Source organism: Schistocerca serialis, chromosome 3 (genome assembly GCF_023864345.2).
Source record: "Schistocerca serialis cubense isolate TAMUIC-IGC-003099 chromosome 3, iqSchSeri2.2, whole genome shotgun sequence".
Taxonomy (NCBI): domain Eukaryota; kingdom Metazoa; phylum Arthropoda; class Insecta; order Orthoptera; family Acrididae; genus Schistocerca; species Schistocerca serialis.
In genome coordinates this window covers 763,882,490-763,905,860 of record NC_064640.1, presented here as the reverse complement: position 1 = coordinate 763,905,860, position 23,371 = coordinate 763,882,490, and the positions used below count along the sequence as shown (strand labels likewise).

At 38.4% G+C, this 23,371-nt stretch overlaps 1 protein-coding gene across 1 annotated transcript in view; it reads left to right on the top strand.

Annotated features, from left to right (window-relative positions):
• The window catches only part of LOC126470607 (Hermansky-Pudlak syndrome 3 protein-like), a 172,789-nt gene that overhangs the window by 83,713 nt on the left and 65,705 nt on the right, over positions 1–23,371 (top strand). The window contains exons 8-10 of the mRNA XM_050098560.1: positions 7,615–7,748; positions 7,865–8,158; positions 14,415–14,553. Coding sequence (XP_049954517.1) covers positions 7,615–7,748; positions 7,865–8,158; positions 14,415–14,553 — 567 coding nt within the window. The remainder of the gene's footprint in view (positions 1–7,614; positions 7,749–7,864; positions 8,159–14,414; positions 14,554–23,371) is intronic.

Here is a 23,371-nt window from a genome sequence, read left to right as displayed (position 1 = left end):
CTGCTAACCGATGATCAAGAGGTATTGGAGCATTGGTTAGATTATTTCAGTGAACTGTTGGATGCTTCAGAGTCCCCTAATGAAGATATCCCAGTCCCTCCAGAAGATATGCCATAGTACCTCCCCCTCTGCAAGGAGAAGTGAGCAGAGCAATTGCCCAATTGAAGAACAATAAAGCACCAGGGACTGACAATATAACATCTGAAATATTGAAAGCTGGAGGAGTTGAGCTAAATCGTAGGATATACAAGATTGTGTGCCTTGTATGGGAAAAGGAAGAGTCACTAGAAGAATGGAATGTAGGGATAGTGTGTCTGTTGCACAAGAAAGGAGATCTATTTGAATGCAGCAACTACAGAGGCATACACTCTTAAATATTATATATAAAGTAATGTCAAATATCCTGTTTAGTAGACTTTCACCCATAGCAGCAGACATTATTGGAAGCTATCAGTGTGGGTTCAGACCAGGAAAGTCAACTGTAAACCAGATATTTACTCTCCAACAAATAGTAGAAAAGACCAATGTGTTCAGTGTTGGTGTGCATCATATTTTCATTGACTTTAAATCTGCACATGACACAATAAACTGGACCAAACTTTATGATGCAATGCGGGAATTTCGAATGCCTGGAATATTGGGGTGTTTAATAGAGATCGCCCTAAAGTACCCCCAGTGTACTGTGTGAGTGCAGTCCAGGCTATAACCTCAGTTTCCCACTCGAACTGTGCTAAGGCAAGGAGATGGGCTTTCCTGCCTATTTTTCAACCTGGCACTTGAAAAAGTGGTACGCGAATTGGGTATTCAGACAAGAGGTACTATCTACTATAAGTCTGTGCAATTGCAGGGATATGCAGATCACTTGGATTTAAGAAGACATAGAGCTCTGCAACGTGCATTTTCAGCTCTAAAACTGAATGCAGAGATAGGCCTGAGAATTAATGAAGGAGAGATGAAGTATATGTATAATGGCACTAACCAACTCTTACAGCCCACAATAACCCTTGATGGAATGACATTTGGGCAAGTGGAATGTTTCTCCTATCTGGACTCAAAGATAGAAGCAAATGGCACCACATTTACTGAAATTATGGCTCACATAAGTTTTTCTAACCGATGCTACTTTGAAATGTTGCAACATTTTAAATCCAAGCTTCTATCATTAGGTACTAAGTGCCAACATTACAAAATGCTGATATACCCAGTACTTACTTATGGCTCAGAAATATGGACAATTACAAAGCAGGGTGAAAACAAACTGAGATCACATGAAATAAGTACACTGAGGAGTATTTTTGGACCTGTATTTGAAAATAGTACATAGAGAAGCCGAAGGAATCATGAACTTTATGACTGCTATAAGAAGGATGATGTGGTCAAGTTTATAAAGCTGTGTACACTGAGATGGGCGGACATGTAATGTGACTCAATGAGACAGATCTCACAAGGAAAGCCTGCTGCAGTGAACCTGGAGGAAGAAGACCAAGAGGACGACCTAGGTTGAGATGGAACAACAAGGTTGGAGAGGATGCTGCCCGAGTCAGTTGCCGTAACTGGAGGTCCATGACGAAGTCCAGAGAGGAATGGCAGAAAATTATTGAGGAGGCCAAGTCCCACCCCAGGATGTAGTGCCAATGGAAGAAGAAGAAGAAGATGATGATGATGATGGTGATGATGTTGATGACTAGTTGTTGCCAGGTCTCTCCTTGTGCTGTGTTTTCCCAGCACCCTTCAAGACTAATGTCCTTTCTGTAGTTTCCTGAGACTGTCTAACCTAAAAAACTGCTGAGTCCTCTCCACAGAGCACCTGCTACCTGTTTAGCTGCTTCCTGTGTATAGTGGACCCCAACATATTAAGCAGAACCTGAAGACCCACCACCATGTGGCACAAGTCAAGTAATCTGCAGGCTTCACAAGCACAGAAGCATCTCAGCCTCTGATTTAGACCCACCACTCAGCTCTATACTAAAGGCCCACAGTCAGTCCTGTTGCTGATACTACAGATAGTGAGCTCTGCCTTCATCTTGCAAGCAAGAGGCACTGTGTTTACCATTTCTGCTAGCTGCCCAAACCCAGAGAGAATTTCTTGTGATCCAAAGCAACACGCATCATTAGTACTGATATGAGCAGCCACCTGCAGTTGGCTGCATCCTGTGCTCTTGATGGCATCTGGAACACCTATTCCATATCTGGAATGATCCCTCCAAGTTTGCACAGTGAGTGCATGCTGGATTCCTTCCCCTCGTTGGCAACAGTATTCCCAAGAGCCCCTACTATGCACCTAATGTTGGAGCTTGCAACTACCAGTTATCCCACCCTGTGTGACAGCCCAGATTTTTCAGGCTAAGGGTTTCCACAGAAACAGGGCAAGGGACTACATCTGGCTCGGGATAGTTATCAGATAAAGATAGCACCTGAAACCTGTTCATCAGACAAACTTGGGAGGTCCTCCAATCGGCACCCCGGAATGTCGTTCACTGCCTGTCACACCTTGGAATGTCCTCCCACTTGACCACGGGTGAGGGGTCAATAGTGGTATGGGCAGTACCCAGGGTGGCCACAGTAGTGGACCGATCAGGGGACACACGGGATGTACTGGACGTCGCTTGGATCCCAATGTCTGGCCCTCCACAGTGATGTTCATTGGCAACAGCCTCAAGTTGTGTAACTGAAGCCAGCACCACCTGGAACTGTGAGCAAAAGGTCACCAACTCAGATCAGATCTGAACACAGCAACCATAGTGCCTGTTCATACCAAAAATGGCAGAAATATGCTCTAGACAGTTAACAAGACGCAGAACTATGCCTGATAAATATGCAAACATGCACAAAATTTAGGTGTTTGAACTAAAGAGTGCAAAGGAAATTCAAAATAAATCACATAAAATGAGAAGCTGCATCAGCTCACAAACTAAGTGGTGTACTTCGATGCACTGCTGCAGTAACAAAAGCTAACACTCAACTGAAGAGACTAACAACTGTAAGTGACTCTTCAGCCAAAAACAAATGTGCACAAACTGTAGGAGTTTAAACTAAAGAGCACAGAGGAAGTTCAAAATAAGTCACTTCTAGTGAGAAGCTATCTCAACTCACAAATGAAAATGGTGTACTTAACGGTGTACTTTGATGTGGTACAGCATTATTGAAAGCTACCACTATAATTCTTCTTTCCTCTTGGGTAAATGATCAAATGTTATTCATGCCATATGATTAGCAAAAAGAGAGAAGACGGAGTTATTTTAAGATGGTAATTAATTTATGAATAAGCACAATCTTTAATGGTTGGTCCACTACTAATAGAGCGATGCATGACCGTGGAGACAAAGGCAAGTATTTCACCACTAGTATTAGCGCAGAAGAATAATGTTCCTTAAATGGATTGGACTTCAAAAACCAAATTCTGGAAAAAACAGTCTCTTTCATTGACCATAGAGTATCCCTTTAAGGCTGCAGCAATGGCTACCAATCAATAGCCTAACTGTATTAGTAACAGCAACACATGTTCATCCCCGAATCACATGTCTGCAAAATACATTCAAAAACAAGGTTAGGACAGAAAATATTAATAATATTACACAAAGTTAATTCATGTTTAAATCAAATTGTAAATTAGTCCAAAACATCACCTTCTACCATCCATGTAGACAGTTAAGGTGCCAAGAGACAAGTGATACAAGAAGAAGAAGTAAGTTGTAGCAGATGTTTTCAGACAAAAACATAACAAAAAAGTCATGGAGAATATAATGTCTATAGTATCTGAGATTTTGGGAGGCTGTGGATTCATTTTTCATAGTTTTTAATGTCCTATTACACCAGTTGACTCTCAGTGAGGGGAGTTAATCATTAACTACTGATCTAACTTCTGTCCACCCCATCACCAGGCGTACACGTGCTTTGTACCTCAGATGATGAAATTGATTGATTGTCATCAGTTGAGTGATGAGTATGACATCACCTATTATTAAGAACTTCTACGCTCCTGTCATCCATAGATGATGTTGACTAGTAGTAAGTCATTCTGTCCGAATGTCATCATCAAACATAGTGTGGAGTGAAGTGTTATTTCATGCAGCTTACTTATTTTAAGAACTTCAATTAATTTGACTCAGGTGACTGTAATGTTTTTGTACTGACTTTTCTATTTAGAGGTAGGTGTATGATAAAGTCACATATTAAACAATGGAAAATCCAGGATGGAATGTAATAATATTATGAGAAGAAAAGTTGCTACTCACCATATAGCGGAGATGCTGAGTCGCAGATAGGCATGACTCTCACAATTAAAGCTTTTGGCCATTAAGGCCTTCGTCAACAAAAATACACACACACACACACACACACACACACACACACACACACACACACACACACACACATGAGTGCCTCATTATTTGCATGATAAATCAAACTCACATCCTAAGAATTGCAGATCTGCAGCCCATGCTGCATACATTTATTTACATTATTTAAAATACTGAAGAATTTGCTACCATGTGGGTTTGTTGACCCTAGTAATGAGTCAGCAAACCACATATATCAGGAATAGTCAAAGTACTGAGGTCTCAGAATGGTTGCAATTTCTGCACCAGTTTATGCAATTTGTTACTAGAATACAATAAGGGAGTACCCTGACAGTCAAAATGAATCGTGTGATTTGTCTTTCAGTGAAGAACAAACTGGCAGAAGTAGACTCCCAGCACTCCCTTGTTTTCGTCAAAGTAATTAGGTTTAGGGGATGCTGCGGCTGCAGATTATTGTTTTTGTTTTTGTTTTTTGTTTGTTTGCTTGCTGTTGTTGTTGCAGTAGTAATTGTAACCTCAGTTGCTGTTGTCACTGTTGGTTGGTTAACTGCTGTTTCCGAATTTTCTGCTATTTCTGTTGCAGTTACAACTGCTACTGCTGTTGCATTTCTCTTTTTGTCTTATGGTTACTGTTCTTAGTCGGTTAACTGCTACAGAAACATTTGCTGTTACTGTACCAGCTGCTGCTGCCACAGCCTTGGAAAAGTCAGAATCGATGCTAAACACTGTGTAGTTGTACAATAACAAATGTCCACATTATAATTTTTTATGCTACTCAGAAGTTGTTAAAAACAGGGTTCACAATCACTTGCGCAGATGATGACACAGATAGTGGGGAAACAAACAGGCCGTTCCAAGTGGTTGATGAAAACGCACAATATATATCACAGTTAAATTATGAGGACAGAGAACTGATCACTGTGGACTGTGTTAAATTTCTTGGAATTACTATAATGAAAATCTTGTCATGGACTGATCATGTAGACTGTTTAGTGAAGCGATCAAACAGTTTTGTTTATGCAGGTTCTAAGTAAAATAACTGATTTGACTGTTAAGGAATTTTCTTATCATCCATATTTTACATCATTTGTGAGATTGGCATAATTTTTTGGGGTGTCGAAAAAGCAAACCTCCTCACTGTATTCAGACTACAGAAAAAAAATCATCAGAGGTATGATGAGAACAAACAATAGGCAATCAGGCAAACATTTATTCCTAAATCTTCACTTAATCAAAACTCCTTTTATGTTTATATAGAAAATACTCCTCTTCGAGCTAAAAAACCTGCATGTTTTTGAAGGAAAATCTTTTGCACACACTTATGAAACAAGGCATAGATCAGATTACATGTTACCATGCCACGGTCTTAGCTTATCTGAAAATACCCCATATTAAATTTCCTTGAAGACTAGCAATAAAATACAGTCCACGTTCAAGGAATGCATAAGCAAACACTGAAAAATATTTAAAAAGTAAATCTTATTACCATGTGGAAGATTTTGTAAATGAGGAAGACAAGTAGCAGATATTAATTTTTTTCTACATTGTGATCTCTGTGTATGTGTGTGTTCTCTTTTAATGGACATATGGATTCTTTTTATACGTGTCAATATTTATATACTACAGAAACAAAAACTTAAAAATAGCTAAAAAGATACAGTGTGGAAAATTTAAGATAGAAGAAAAAATATAATGTGTTTTGTAACATGCTTGCGTCTGCACGCATTCACCTTCTTTTAATGTATGCTGTTTTTATATATATCTATGTAGGCATGGAACTGTATTCATTGACAAGTCACCAGTGTTACAATCAAATGTGTGTCATGCAACGGTACAGATTCTATTCTATTTTATAACAGAGTTCGTTTACTAAATGCCCAGACAGAAATGAGTCCAAAGCACAGCAGAGGTTGTCATAAAGTGTGATAAGTCAGCCAAGGGAGTAACTGAAATTAATGAAAATAAACAAGCAATGTCAAATATTGATTTTCCATATGGTGTAGCTTCATACAATGCAAGAGTGTGCCTAAACCACCTCTAGCAGCCACACCAGCCTCACACGTCAATTGTTCTCTCCATGGAACTGCTGGACAACTTGCTGGCTAGGTAGCCCAAAACCTTTGTGAGTCAGTACTGATGCTTGGGCCAGGCAGGGAATCTGAATAACTGTCAGATATTAAAATTGGTAAATGGTATTATAGCAACCAATCACCATTTTGTCTTTGAAATTTATTCACTATGTTCGTTCCAGATTCTTTGATACCAATCTTCAGAAGGGGCAAATTTCTTTCAGTAGTGTGTATACTGAAATTGAGCTGTACTCTTGTGTTGTGCTATTTAATTGTGGATTTTTCATCTTTTCCAATATCTTTGATATCACAATTTTACAGAATACTTCTTCAGTACAAGCGAGTGTACAGCAATGAATGTATAGCTGTAAACTGGAAGCAAAAGTTTTAATTAATTTCTGATATTGTAAGTTAGGTCACTGAGTCTGCGACTGGTTATTACTGTACCCGAACAGGCCATGAAGGCCCAATGGTACCGACTGGCTGCCTTGTCATCCTCAGCCCACAGGTGTCACTGGATGCGGATATGGAGGGGCATGTGGTCAGCACACCTCTCTCCTGGCCGTATGTCAGTTTCCAAGACTGGAGCTGCTACTTCTCAATCAAGTAGCTCCTCAGCTCGCCTCACAAGGGCTGAGTGCACCCTGCTTGCCAACACCGCTCGGCAGACCAGATGGTGACCCATACAAGTGCTAGCCCAGCCCGACAGCGCTTAACTTCAGTGATCTGACGGGAACCGGTGTTACCCCTGTGGCAAGACCATTGGTGTGACTGGTTATTAGAAAAGTTTTTATCAATAATTGTTACAAATCCATGAGAAACAGAAGTACCATAATTTAGTAACCAATGAACAAATTAAAGAAATAAGAAAGCTCTTCATGAGGAAAAGGTTATTGAAAATCCAAGTTCTGAAAAATCATAATGAGCTTACAAACACCTCCATATAAAGCAGAATTCTTCAGGTGAATGCCATGCATTTGTTGAAAATGAAATTCAAATTATAAATCACACACAAATTTTAACAGTATATAATGCAATCAATACAGCACTTGAGATCAAGTAACCGTGACATTAAATTCCATAAATTTGGAAATAAAACTATTGTGGACTGCTATTTTTGCCAGCAACCAACAAAGTCCTAAATTTTATTTTGTTTTTATCTTAGTTTAGTGTAGTTTTAATGATACAGATTACATACTCATCTTAAAGATTTTCGTTTGTTTCTACATTTCCTTTTCTTTCAGATATATAGAAAAGCTGATGACCCCGTGTGTTTGGTTGGGTTGCGACCTTTCCTTGGTGTGGAACATTTATTGCTTTCTGATTCATATTTATCACTGTTGGCTTGTTCAGAAGGATCCAGCATTAGTAGCCAAGAGTAAGAACTGAACCAAACTATGATACAATGATAATTAACAAAACACTTGTATGACTCAGTACACATTTCATCCATTTACTGTATTGTTTATACATCTCTTTGTCTCTTCATTTCAGTTCTCATAGCACAAACTGGACTTTATATTCACTTAAAGTTCCTAGTGCACTAACACTCTATAATGATATTATGACTGTTGCATCACAACACCGTTGGTCAAGTCCTGCAACATATTGTCATCTGTTGACAGAAGCTCACACAATTTTGCAGATAGCTGCCCATACTGTGTCATGGCTCTCAAAGCAGCACCATTCAGTTGGCATAATTACACCAAATATGAAGAATGATGAAGCAACCCAACTTGAAGATACACTAAGAGAATCATGTGCTCTGCTCGGAGATTATTATATAAAGTAAGTTAAAATAAAGTCTTAAAAGCCTACAGCATGGAGATTCTCTCTCTCTCTCTCTCTCTCTCTCTCTCTCTCTCTCTATCTCTATCTATCTATCTCTATCCCCTTTCCCATTATCAAACATCGTGGAAGAAATTGAGATATACATGTGACAAACCACCCAGATAACATCCCCAACGAGCAGACAGAGTTACGAAATAAGAAGTGTATACAGAACCTCAACAGTGTTTTAAACAAGTGGGTTCAGATTCAAGTTCCTCTCTGTTCCCTGCAATTCCCTACCTGTTCCCTGCATGTGAAACTGACTAATTTGACACAAGATGGTGGTTCACCATTAGATCCATGACAGTCTTGTTCCATGGCAGACAGATTTTGCATTGTGTCCATCTTACTCAATATGTTTTTGTGCCATTTAACATCAGTTTTTATCTCTTTACATATATACTACATTTGTATACTTTATGTATTCTCCCCGTACATGCTGATTGTCCAAGCACAGTGTTTAATACATATGTAAGCACATGCCACAGATATATCAAAATATGATCTCAGGAATTACAAGCTACTTGTAATATGAACACTTTGGCTTACCTGTCAGTTTCATATTTGCATTCTGTGACAGTAGTGTTCAGTGTGACCAAATTGTATCATTGTTGAACATTTGGTAGCTGTAACATGTATGCAAAATGACCTGTTTACTCTGAGGTAGGACAGATCTTATATCCTATCATAATCACTTGGACTTGGTTATAAATTAGATTTTTAACTCCATGAAGTTCTATATTTTTTAGATCAACATCAATTTTGACATCATAGAGAATTTGTAATTAACACTCATATCATTTGATATAGAGGAACATAATATGTTGTAGAAATCAGTATGCACACAATTGTTTGTTTGCCCTCTGTATCAGATTCCACTAACAATGAGCTCTGAGCCTAAGTACTGGTGTGGCGATTAAATATTTTATGTAGAGCTCATGGTGTTAACAAGATGTCTTTTAACAAACTATTTATGTATATCATGAACAGTAATAAATCCTATAACATTGTACTAGGTTATGCTTGAAATTTCTTTTACATCTCAGGATTTTACCCAGTTAAGAACAATGTGTGCTAAAAGTCCTGAATCCAGTTAAAAATCTGGTCTGATGTACCATAAGCTTGTATTTTATTTGCTATGTGACAAGGCAGAACTGTATTGAATGCCTTCTGGAAATCAAGGTACCCAGCATCAACTTGGGACCATTGCATACTGCCTTCTGCCTCTAATTTACAAATAACATGAGCTGCATTTAGCAAGACTGCTGTTGGAAAAATCCATGTTGATTCCGAAAGACGAGATTTTTGCTCTCCAAAAAGATCATGATAAATAAGTGTCAGAGGTGTTCCAAAATTCTACAACAGATTGAAGTTGGCAGAGGCCTGTAGTTATGTGCATTTGTTCCTTTATAGAAAACTCTGACTGACCATAGCTTATTTTTCAGTTATAGGAATGCCTTTTACTTTAGTGTCTTGTGATAAACTGCTGCTGTAATTAGAGCAAATTCTTTCACATAATCTGTGTAGAGTAATCCATGTATCCTATCAGGTTCAGTTTTCTCTTAAATGTTAGTGATTTTAGTTGATTTGTATTGCTTGATCACTTACTTCAGTATCTGTCATTTCAGCACTTGTGTAAAGATTGCAAGAGGAGCCATGTTATGGTTATCTGCAGTCAAAACATTTTGGAATACTGAGACAGAGAAGATCAAAAAACAAAATTCATTCTCCATTTCAGTGTCAGTACAATAACTTAGCAATTTCATAGACATCTTTGATGTGTTTACTGAGTTCAGATATGGTCTTTCAAACTGATCAAACCATTCTCCAATTGCTCTGATGAGAGCAATGTGTATTCATGTTTAGTTAAACTATTATGTGTCAACAAGCCTTTTACATAGTTTAAATCTGTGATGAAGCTCTCTTCGCCAACATTTTTGCTTGGCTCCTGAACCATTGTGGGTCTTTTCCATTCTTATAACCATGCTCAGCACATACATGGCTAAAGCGTATTGTACAATTCTGTTGAGTTTTACCCATTTTTATCCCTGAGATGAATGCTTGATGTTGACTGCTCACATACTGTGCAGTTTGTTTCCTATTGCTCTTGCGATTGAATTGAAAAGTTAGTCTCTTTTCTCTCTCTCTCTCTCTCTCTCTCTCTCTCTCTCTCTCTCTCTCTCTCTAATCATTATTTCCTGTGCTAATTTTAGTCGAAACATGAAGTAGAAAAGTCACTTCAAAATAAAAAGTTTGTTCACTTTAGGTACCACAGCTGTATCAAGTTACTGAATGAAAACCATACAGTTTAAATCATTTCAGTTGCAAAAGACTTGTTTAATTTCATGGATAGTTATTAGGTATTGCCCTTTATCAAGTTAAGTGAGACACAAAGAAAAAATGTAAATGTAGTGTATGAATGAACAACACTTTTTGTGAGAGTGTGAAGAGTATTTTTGGTTGTTACATGAAGTCTACATACTACATTTTGCAAATTGTGTAATATGATAATGGGTGACATCAAAAACGGGTCATAAAAATAAAGTTCATATTATTGTCAGAGAGCATCAGCAAGCACAGTATTTTAACTACAAAGTTTGAGTCAAATAGTCCCATAAATACTGTATGTGAGAACTGGACTAAAATAAACTTTATACTTAATATAAATATATGCTGTGCTGTTGACATACTTTAAATCTGTGTTTCATAAAATGGAATGTTGGATTGGGAAACATAAGTTTTGAGAAAGAAGGAAAATTAGAGTTTAATGTCCTGTTAACATCAACTGGCTTAGTTGGATATGGACAGGGGAAAGACTTTAAAATTTCATGTTGAAATTTACGTGAAATAATCATGGCAAATTAAGGAAAACCTAAATCAAGATTGATGAAAGGACATAAAATTTACACCTCTTTCATATTAGCGAAACATAATCTTGATTAAGAATGTTACAAAGAGCTTAGAAACAGTGTTGACAGACATATTTCATGATTCTCTCATTAATGGGATACATTCCACCTAATGGAAAAGAACCTTAGTCCAATCTGTCCCCAAGGAATAAAACCCACAATCACCTTATAAATACTGACCATTCAGCATTTTACCTGCTGTGTACGGAGCCCTGGAATATATCATTCATGACCAATTGCACTTATGCAAATTAAACTTATGTAACAAATACTAGTCTGATTTTCATAAACATCATAGCACAAACATTGAACTAAGAAAGCCAACAGATGGCCTGAAATTTGCCATTGACAACAATGAGAACACAATATTGACATTACTAGACATCAGCAAAGCATTTGGTATTTTCAACTTTAACGTAGTGCTCAGAAAAATGTGACACCGGAAATTTTCATATAGTTCACTGATGCAGTTGAAAGCTACTTGACAAATAGAGAGCAGCCTTTGTCTGTCTGAATGAAAAGGTGTCCTGTAAGCAATCTATATGAGTAGTGCCACAGCGATGAGTTGTGGACCCAGTATTATTCTCATTGTGTACCAATGATATCTCATCAGTTCTGTCCTATAAATATTATTTTTATGTTGTATGAATGAAGATCTGTCTTCAGTGTTCAAATGGGTGCAACTCCTGAGATATGAACTAGATGTCATCAAGTGCAGGAAGAGTTTCATTTGTCACTATGCCCTCCAGAAATTTTGGAAAATTTTTCCAAAGGATGTGCAACAAAAACTTGTGCAGTCAATTGTTCTGCTAAACATCCACTAGTAATATAACATTGCATGAGTACTAAAAGACTCAATGGTTTGAACTAACCATGAATGCTTGTTTGTGTTATGTCTGCAACATCTATCTATTTTACCATTTCAGTGTTTCATTTGTCCACTTAGGATTGGTTGCAGTCACAAAAATTATGTGATTGCCAAATCCATGTCTACAAGTACTTCATTGGCTCCCCAGTGTGCATGTGCTCCAGTACCTCACACCACAGATCAAGTACCTCTCTTCTAACTACATGATCTCACATAAAACAAAAACATTTGCGAATCCCTTTTCCAGTACTGCTGTACATCTCAGGAACAAGCTGCCTCACACTCTGTGCACAGTTTACTGTCCTCTTGCATTTAGGAAAAATTTGAAACATTTCTGTTTGTCAACATCACAACTTTTCCTTAAAAATTAACGTATGTGGCCATCTCTCTCAGTCAACATTGAAACAGATCCTCTCACCTTCTCCCAGTTACTCAGTTCTCTTTTTATTTTGCTATCAATCATGCTACCTTCTTTCTCTGTCTGTTCAATACTTGTGTCCTATCACATTCTTCTTCCTTTCCATCTCATATAGCTTTTTCATGTCCATTGCAGCTACTGCTCCCAGCTTAAATCTATATAACTATAATTTATCTTTATTATCCTACTTTTCATGAATGGAATTAAACAAAACTGTGTTTTTTGTATTGTGGCTTGTACTGTTTTTGTTATTTATGTTTATATTTCCAAGTGTTGGATTCCATGTTAGATGTAAGACCACATATAACATGTGTTGTAATGAGTATAATGTAAAATATGAAGAATGCCTGGTTAGAGTGGGATAAATAAATAAATAAAAGAACCTTAACCATTGTGTCACCTCACCCAGTAATTTGACAGAATTCTAGAAAATTATTGCACAGAACGCTGTTCACAATAGTCTTGTGTGAATATTCTGAATTCTTATCATGTTGATGTGAAAGAATTAGTAAAATAAATTTAGGAAAATGTTGCTAGGTTCATAACTAACCAACCCATTCAAAAATTTTATGGATTTACTCTGAAAAAACGGAATGGGAATATTCTACTTTTGAAATCTTGTGAGGTAAATTAAACGTGCATTATTTCAGACTGTGAAACACCATACTGTGGCAATCATATATTTCATGTTAGGCTTTTCAGAACAACATATTAGAGATTAGGATGCATTTGAAACCAGACTGGTAGGTATTTTCTTGCTCTTGAAATGTAAAAAGAAAAAGAATTGCCTCTACCAAGCAGTATACAGGATGTCTCTCCAAAGAGTCATCTGGCACATTTACTCTGATGTTTCAACTGATATTTGCAATTTCATTTTTGCTCTATGTAGATGGAGTTGGCCCAAAGAAATACTACTCATGACACAGTTCATGCAATGCCCAGAATCAATAGAAATAATCAGTCTGTTTCCCATTATAAACAAAATGATTTTTAAATGGGAATTTTACATACCTGCTTGATAAAGCCATCCCAAATTAGTCTATTGTGATATTCATTTTATGTGTATGTATTAACAGGACCAGTAAAACATAACAAATAACCAGTACTTCAGCAGCGACTAAGCAGCGCGTTTGCATAGCTGTAGCGGTCAACACTGACCAGGACAGTACTGTCGCTGCTGGAGTATTGGTATTCTTCATGTTTTACTTTTTCTGTTAATCCGTGACATAAGATAAATGTCACACTAGACTATTTTGGGATCACTCTATGGCATGGGCACATAAAATTCCACTTTAAAAATCAGTTTGTTTGTAATGGGAAATAAACTGATGCTTTCCATTGACACTGGATGTTACATGAAAGACATGATTAGCAATACTTGGTTCGTCTGACTCAAGTTACACATTGCAAAAGTGAAATTTCAAATATCTGCTAAAACAGTAGAGAAAATACACTGGACGACTCTTAGGGAAGACAACTGCTATAGTAGTGTGGGGTAATATGAAGAAAAAAATTGAAGAATGCCTCAAAATTGCAATTTGCTCAAAATATTTTATAACAATGCTGTTCTAAAAAGACTTTTATAATAGTATCCTTTCATAAAAATCTTAATTAGTTTAACTTAAAAACTGTTTACCAGTTTTGGTTTCATTTAATGTCTCTCTGTTCACTGAATAGTTTGTTTGCCATGTTTTCTCATAGATCACTTTGTTTTGGTTGCAGTCTTGCCATCAAATCCCTATCTCTTGCTTTAGATTTTCCATGGTTTTTTCTGTATTCATTAAAGACAAATGCCAGGAAGGCTGCAGCTAATTTCCTGTCTGTTTTTTTCCATTCTGAAGTTCTATTATCTTTAATAACATTGCCACTAATGGGACACTTAAAACTAATTTATTTTCTGCTATTATCCCTATTGACTGGAGACAGGACTCTGATCGTATAACATTTCTTACAGTTTATTGTATTATGCAGAATGATCATATGAGTTTAATAATTAAATTTTGCATTTGTTCATTTGAGTTGTGATTGTGAAGAAGACTGGACACTTGCAGCTCACTATTACAAAATGACTGGCTTCAGCCCCATAAACATTATAGAAAGGGTGAAAAACCTTGAAATTCCAAAGGAGACTGATATAGAGTGGAAAAAAGAGAACCAGGTATGAATTCATTCGTATTAGTTTACAAATGTACATTATTTTTCTGCTTTTTGACATATCTGTGATGAGTTTTTTTTTCTCTTAAGTAGTGCAGAATGGAAACAAGTGTTTTCTTAAACTTGTGATAAAAATTGCTGTGAATTAATCGTTTTGAATCCTTTGTAGCTATCTTGATTACTGAGAGCATAAGTAAATCATTTGTCTATTATTATTCAAATGGACCACATAAGGTCAAACAATATTTTATAACAGATCCAGACCATTATTTTATTTCCTTATTTTAGTGGGAGCTATGACAGTTAAGATTATTGTTGTTTTTCTTGAGACTAATTTTATTTTTGCAATTAAGTCCCAGATACAAAATATGTCACACAAACACAATTAACAGTCCACACCAGGCCACATTTTCATATGCAAAGAATGCAAGGGTTCCAAAGGAAGTCCACTCACATCCAATATCTATTTTAATTAACATCTGCATCAGTACAAGAACAATTCCAGATAATATCTGATAGGAATCAAGTCCAGGCAAGTACAGAACATTCACACAATGTACTAGATGAGTAAACGTAAATATGTGTTAAACATAAATATGTGCTAATTAATTCTTCTATGAATGTAGCTTTATCCACAATTATAGATCATGGAATATGCTCATGTGATCTGATGGTGATGATTGAGATAAATGCATGACGCACTTGCAGACTACTGAAGGGATGTTCAATGGACATGCCCTCTGAATTATTAGAGTGTGCCAAGAGCAGTAAGAATGATAATACCACAGAGATAAGCTATGATGCAAGGTGGTACATAATCCTATCCTTGTGAGGCCTCCTTGTTAGGGTAAGACGCCACAGGCGGAGAATGTGGAATTCAGAATTGCAGAGCTGGCAGAAGAGGCAATCCATCTTTCTGGGGCTAATACAGACAGAACCCACTGTCATGTGGGATGGGAAGGGATCCTTGATGACTAAGGGAGTAAACCCTGACAGAAAATCTTGAATATCCTTTCGGTATATACAGAATCTCCTCTACTACACCAACGGCTTCTAGGAAGCTGGATGAGCTGGTATGGGTTTAAAGTTCTCAACAGCAGACCAGGAGCAGGGACAACCAAAGTGTCTCCAGCAGTTGGAAAGGTGGACAAAGGCTGCAGCAGGTTTGGAATCTCCAGTCATTGTAACTACTATGCCACTGGGCACAGGTCCCCAACCTGTTAAAAATATGTAACTGTTGTTGTGCAGCAGCATTCCCACACTAAATGATATCATGCACAGGCATCTTCTGAAGAACATAGCACTTGCCACAAGTCCTGCGGCGATCAGGGAATTGTGACAGGAGCAAGATTATGTAGTCTAGGAGCTCCTACCGATGGACAGGCACGTAGATGACAAATGTGTGATTACCACTTTGCTTGAGAAGAGGCTGTAAAGCAACTCATGTGCTGCATTCGTGACTGAGAAGGCCTGTTTAGGAACCACTCTGCTCACCCTGAATGGGGAGGGGGCTATAAAAGGTGCCCTAAACAAAGTCAGCCACAATTTTTAACCCAAGTGGGAAGCCACACTCGGAGAACACACCACATGCAGTTGACAGAAAATAAAGATAAACTTTGCTGCTTGGAACATCTGAACTCTAATGGATAATGATACAATAAGACAACCAGAAAGGCAAACAGCTATTATTTCTCCTGAACTTAAAAGATTTATAACTGATATTGCAGCATTCAGTGAAACTAGAATACCAGGCGAAGGACAAATCAAAGAACAAGGAGGTGGTTACACTATTTTTTTGGAAGGGAAAAGAAATTCATGAACCATGCATTCATGGTGGTGGCTTTGCTATCACAAAAAAAATTTGTTCCTCACCTTGCTGAACTATCTTCTGTCATAATCAAAAGACTAATGAGCTTAATCCTCTAACTCACCAATAACCAACACGTTACTGTTATCAGTGCATATGCCCCGATGCTCACTTGTGAAGATGATGAAAAGGAAGACTTCGACGCCCAATTTGAAATGCCTCTACGAAGAATACCCCAAACTGACAAAGTCATCCTCTTGGGAGACTTCAGTGCACAGGTTGGTAGAGACTCAACACTTTGGCCCAAAGTAACTGGAAAAGAGGGGATATGGAAGTGCAATTCTAACAAAACTCTTCTGCTCATGAAATGGTCAGAGCACAACTTAGTTCTCACTAATCCCATCTTCAGGCAGAATGATAAGTTTAAAACCTCATTGCACATCCATGCCCTAAGCACTGGCACATGATTGATTATGTAATTGTGCAAACCAGAGACCAATGCAATGTCATTATCATGAAAGTGTTTACAAGTGCTGATGATTGCTGGACAGACAACTGACTGATACAGTCTGTGATGACCCTTCACATTCACTTACAATGTACGAAACAGAGAAAACTTGCAAGATCTAAAATGAATGCTGACTGTCTTAAGGATAGTAACAATAAAGAAAAATTCCAGAAACTCGTGGATGAAAGGCTACCAGATAAATATCCTGAAAACACCAGAGAACACTGGGTAACACTAAAGGCTGCAATAATGTCAGCTGCCGAAGAATCAGTTGGATACTGCAAGACTAAATACCAAGACTGGTTTGACAAAAATGGCCAAGAAATTCAGGTACTACCAAACAAAAAGAGAAAGGTACATCAGGCTTGGCAGAGCAATCCTAAGCCAATCACCAAGAAAAGAGAATATCAAGAAGTGAAGGCAGAAGTGCAGAGGAAAACTCATGCTGTGAAAAACAAATGGTGGATGCTGATATCTCAAGAAATGCAACATCTAGCAGAAGCTAACAACACTCAAGATTTCTTGAGCATAACAAAAACTATATATGGCCCAGTAACTCAAGGTCTAAACTGAGGGATGCCCCTGCCCTCCTGAAGGACAGCTACTCCATTAGCACACGATGGAACGACCATTTCCATGAACTCTTAATAAAGACCCAGAGATCAATGGAACAGTACTTTCCACAACTCTGCAAGAACCTACAAAACCTCATCTTGGTGAAGTCCGTTCTCTACAAGAAGTTGAGAAAGCTATTAAGTAACTCAAAAACAACAAAACTGCTGAGTCAGATGAAATCCCTGCTAAATTTTTCAAGGAAAGTGGAAATACCCTTGCTGGTCATATACTCATTCTCATTGCCAAAATATGGAGCACCGAAATCATTCCTCCAGATTTCAGAGATGCACTGATAGTTACCATCTTCAAAAAAGGCAACAGAACTGACTCTGGTAACTACATGGAATATGCCTTCTATCTGCTGCTGGAAAAATACTTGCTCGAATTCTTTCCAACTGCGTGATACCTCTCGCTGAAGTCTGTTTACCTGAAACACAGTGTGGATTTTGACTTCATCACAGTATCACAGAGATGGTTTTCTGTGTGTCAGACCAATACAGGAAAAGTGTAAAGAACAGCAACATCCTCTGTACATGGAGTTCATAAATCTTGTAGAGGTTTTTGACTCAATCAATCCTTGTGGAAGATCTTAACTAAAACAGGGGCTGTTGTGTGAAGTACATTAACATTCTTAGACTACTGCATGATAACATCAATGGCCCTGGGGAGAATTTCAAAATAAAGCAGGTGCAAAACAAGGTCATGTGATAGCTTCTACTTTGTTTTCAATATTTGTTGGAACTATACTTCATCTTGTAAACAGGAAGCTGCCAAAGGACATAGAAATGGAATACAGGACTGGTGGTGGTCCATTCAATCTCAACAGACTATGGACCAAGACTGAAGTATCCACTGCAGTCATCTTTGAACTACAATATGCAGACGATAATGTCGTTCTTGCCAGCTCAGAAGATCTACAAACTATCCTAAATGCATTGGATGAAGCATACACAAGCATTGGTCTAAACCTTAACATCAAGAAGATGCAGATCCTACACCAACCTGCACCCAACTCCATTGCTATACCCCCAAGAATTACAGTACAAGGAAAAGTCCTGTAGAACATAGAACACTCCCCGTATCTTGGAAGCCATATTTCAGCAAATGCAAGTAGTGATGGTGAAATACAATATCACCTCAAATGTGCCAGTATGGCGTTTGGTCATCAGTGGGAAAGACTCTTTGATAACCATAACATCAGCATTAGGACCAAGCTGTATGTATACCACGATACTGTTATACCATTTCTCACATATGGGTGCAAAGCATGGACTACTTACGTAATGCACATACAATGTCTGGTAAAGTACCATCATCACTGTCTGAGAAAAATCGTAAGGGTGAAATGGCAAGATTAGCGCACTAACGTCAGTGTTCTGGAAGAAGCAAACTCTATGAGCATTGAAGCCATGATCATCAAGCATCAAGTCTGTGGATGGGCCACATTGTTTGTATGCCTGAATCCCGTCTTCCAAAACAAATTATGCATTCCCAAGTAAAGGATTGTCAAAGAAAACTAGGAAGTCCACAGAAAAGATACAAAGATTTACTTAAGGACAACATGAAAAGATGTCAAATTGAAACTGATAACTGGAAAAATACTGCACTTAGCCATTCAATATGGCATTGCAGTGTCTGGGAAGGTATTAAGCACGTTGAGCAATTGAGGTGGAAAATAGAAACTGACAAGCACAATGCTAGAAAACAATGGAGCCTCCTGAAGATCAGTGACACTATGCAGCCAGTCCCCACCAGAACAAAATGTGGAAAAATCTGCAACTCCAGGATTGGCTTCTAAAGTCACTTAAGATCTCATAGAAACTGAGTTCCATAGAAGACAACCATACTCGTCAGTGAGTGATAGCGCATCACATAATACTGTAACAATTTCTTATGTATTTCACTATCACTTCTTAACTTCAGCAGAATGTGAAAGTTGTAAGGACTTGTTAAATATGGCCGTAAATTTATTAGGAGCTGATCACAACATACATGACCTAATTTGTATGGCTCCAGTCACTATTAGTGAAGCTGAAAATATAATCAAGATCTTAGAAACCAAAAATACCACAGCTATTGACAACATATCATACAAAGCTATAAAGCACTGCTGTAATGATCTATATGAAGTCCTATGTCACATTTTCAAAGACTCCTTTCAGTGTTTCAGAGAGATTAAAGTTTGCTATTGTGGAATTACTTTTTAAGAAGGGTGATAAAACTAATTTATCAAACCATTGTCCATTATCTCTGCTAAGCTGCTTCTCAAAAATGTTAGAGAAACTGGTGTGTAACATACATATAGAATTTTCTGCAACTCATCAATGACCTTTGACTGCATAGACTACAACATTATTTTAAGGAAGGCTGCTTTTTACAGTTTGAGCAAAGGCACATGATAGTGCTGAGTACCACAATGATCCGTTTTGGGTCCTTTACTATGTTTTATCTTCATCAACACTCTCCCAGTTTGTACAAATACTGAGAGCAAATTTGCTTTTTTGCTGATGACACTACTATTCTTCTTGAAAGCTGAAAAACGGGTGCACTAGAAAATAAATGTAATGCTGTACTTGTAGACATCTTACACTGGTTTAAGTCTAATTGGTTAGCACTAAATACTGAAAAAACTCAATATATGCAGTTTCATCTATCTCAACAAGAAAATGAAGTAATCCACTTGAAATATGATAACCCAAATATATTACATTGTGAATTTTGTAATTTCCAGGGAATTCTAATTGATGGCAGGTTAAATTGGTCTGGGCATATTCTAGACCATCAAAAAAGACTCAGTGTGGCAACTTACCCCTGCGTCTGGTTACCGTGGTCAGTGATATGAATGCTATCAGAGCTGCTTCTTCTGTCTGTTTTCACTCTGTCGTGTCATATGGTATAATACACTCATCAAAAAAAGTTTTCCATCACCTCGATTCTGAGAGTTCCGGAACCTGTACAGAAAATTTGAATAGAGATCGACATAAATATCATTTTTGCCATTTTTATTGGTCATGAAAACCACACATTGTGTGTTGTACCACCATACAGTGAGACCTTCAGAGGTGTTGTTCCAGATTGCTGTACACGCCGGTACCTCTAATGCCCAGTAGCACATCCTCTTCCATTGATGCATTCCCGTATTTGTCATGGCATGCTATCCACAAGTTCACCAAGGCACTGTTGGGCCAGATTGTTCCACTCCTCAACGGCGATTCGGCATAGATCCCTCAGAGTGGTTGGTGGGTCACCTTGTCCATAAACAGCCCTTTTCAATCTATCCCAGGCATGTTTGGTAGGGTTCATGTTTGGAGAACGTGCTGGCCTCTCTAGTCGAGCGATGTTGTTATCCTGAAGGAAGTCATTCACAAGATGTGCAAAATGGGGGCGCGAATTGTCGTCCATGAAGATGAATGCCTCACCAATATTCTGCTGATATGGTTGCACTGTTGGTCACAGGATGGCATTCACATATCATAAAGTCACCTTCTATGACCACCTGCGGCGTACGTCGGCTCACATAATGCCACCCCAAAACAGCAGGGAACCTCCACCTTGCTGCACTCGCTGGACAGTGTGTCTAAGGCATTCAGCCTGACCGGGTTGCCTCCAAACATGTCTCTGACGATTGTCTGGTTGAAGGCATATGCAACACTCATCGGTGAAGAGAACGTGATGCCAATCCTGAGCAGTTCATCCGGCATGTTGTTGTGCCCATCTGTGCCGTGCTGCATGGTGTCATGGTTGCAAAGATGGACCTTGCCATGGACACCGGGAGTGAAGTTGCACATCATGCAGCCTATTGCACACAGTTTGAGTCATAAAACAACGTCCTGTGGCTGCACGAAAAGCATTATTCAACATGGTGATGTTGCTGTCAGGGTTCCTCTGAGCCATAATCTGTAGGTAGCGGTCATCTACTGCAGTATTAGCCATTGGGTGACCTAAGTGAGGCATGTCATCAACAGTTCCTGTCTCTGTGTATCTCCTCCATGTCCAAACAACATCCCTTTGGTTCACTTCGAGACGCCTAGACACTTCCCTTGTTGAGAGCCCTTCCTGGCACAAAGTAACAATGCGGACATGATCCAACTGTGGTATTGACCATCTAGGCATGGTTGAACTACAGACAACACGAACCATGTACCTCCTTCCTGGTGGAATGACTGGAACTGATCGGCTGTTGGACCCCCTCCGTCTAATAGGTGCTGCTCATGCATGGTTGTTTACACCTTTGGGCAGGTTTAGTGACATCTCTGAACAGTCAAAGGGACTGTGTCTGTGATACAATATCCACAGTCAACATTTATCTTCAGTTCTGGGAACTGAGGTGATGCAAAATTTTTTTTGATCTGTGTATTTTTAGGGTAATCAACCTTTAGCCAAAAAAGTCTTCGTTACACAAAAGAGAGCAGTTAGAATTGTGGGTGGAGGTCATCCAAGATATTCTTGCAGAAACGTGTTCCATAAGCTACAAATATTAACCATCACATCTCAATTTATTTTCTTTGGTGGTTTTTGTCTCTAATAACTATTTTCTTTTTACATCTAATAGTGCATACCATGGATCATAACACAAGATCTAGAAATGTAACTTCCCTCAGATCAGAACTGTGTGCCAGACAAAGACTCGAACTCAGGACCTTTGCTTCCCATAGGCAAGTCTTTACCAACTGTGCTACCCAAACATGACTCATGACCCGTCCTCACAACTTCCCTTCTGCCAGCACCTCGACTGCTACCTTTCAAACTTCAGAGAAAACACCACCACTCCTAGAAGAAAGGATATTGCGGAGACATGGTTTAGCTACAGCTTGGGGACTGTTTCCAGAGTGAAATTTTCACTCTGCTGTGGAGTGTGCTCTAATATGAAACTTTCTGGCAGATTAAAACTGTGTGCTGGACTGAGACTCAGACTCAGGACTTTCGCCTATTGCAGACAAGGGCCCAAGTTCGAGTCTAGTTCCAGCTTACAGTTTTAATCTGACAGTAAGTTTCATATCAGAGCACACTCAGGGTGCAGAGTGAAAATTTCATTCTGGCAGCATCCCTCAGGCTGTCGCTAATCCATGTCTCCACAATATCCTTTCTTCCGGGAGTGGTAGGTAGTCTCGCAAGTGTCACACGATAACTTCTGTGAAGTTTGGGAGGCAGGAGATGAAGTACTGGCGGAAGTGAAGTAGTGAGGACGGGTTGTGAGTCAGGCTTGGATAGCTCAACTGATAGAGCACTTGCTCATGAAAGGCAAAGGTCCCGAGTTCAAGTCTCAATCTGGCACACAGTTCCAATCTACCAGGAGTTTCTTATCAGTGCACACTTTGCTGCAGAGTGAAAATTTCAACCTAGATCTAAAAATGATTTATGTAGAGATCTGGAGCATCTAAGTCTTCTTCACCATTCTGCCACTAAATTTTCATCTCTCTTCCATCAGTTATGAAAACCCACATTCATGTCCCACCACATTTAAATCGAAATAAAAATGATTATTTACTTTTTTGAGACTTTCTGTTTATAATGTGTTAGCCATTGGAACTCATTCCAGATAACCCGGATTGATTTAGGGAAACCAATGAAAACCACCCACATCAAATAAACAAACCTATATACTTTTTGTATGAACAGTTTGAACTACATTTAGATTTATGTTAGTGAGTTACATTTATAACAGCACTATCAAGCTGATATCAAATTCATTTTACTGAATTGCAGTCCAATAAGAAAATTAAGTTGTAGTAAAGACTTCCTACAGTGAATAAAACTAATTTGTCAGGAGAAAAGCTTCCAGTATATGTTTGAATATTCGTACGGCAAATAGAAATTGTTTGCCAGGAGAAAAGTCTCCAATTTGTGTTTGAAAACCTGTTTGGTCACAAATAACCACAGTCCTGAGGAAGC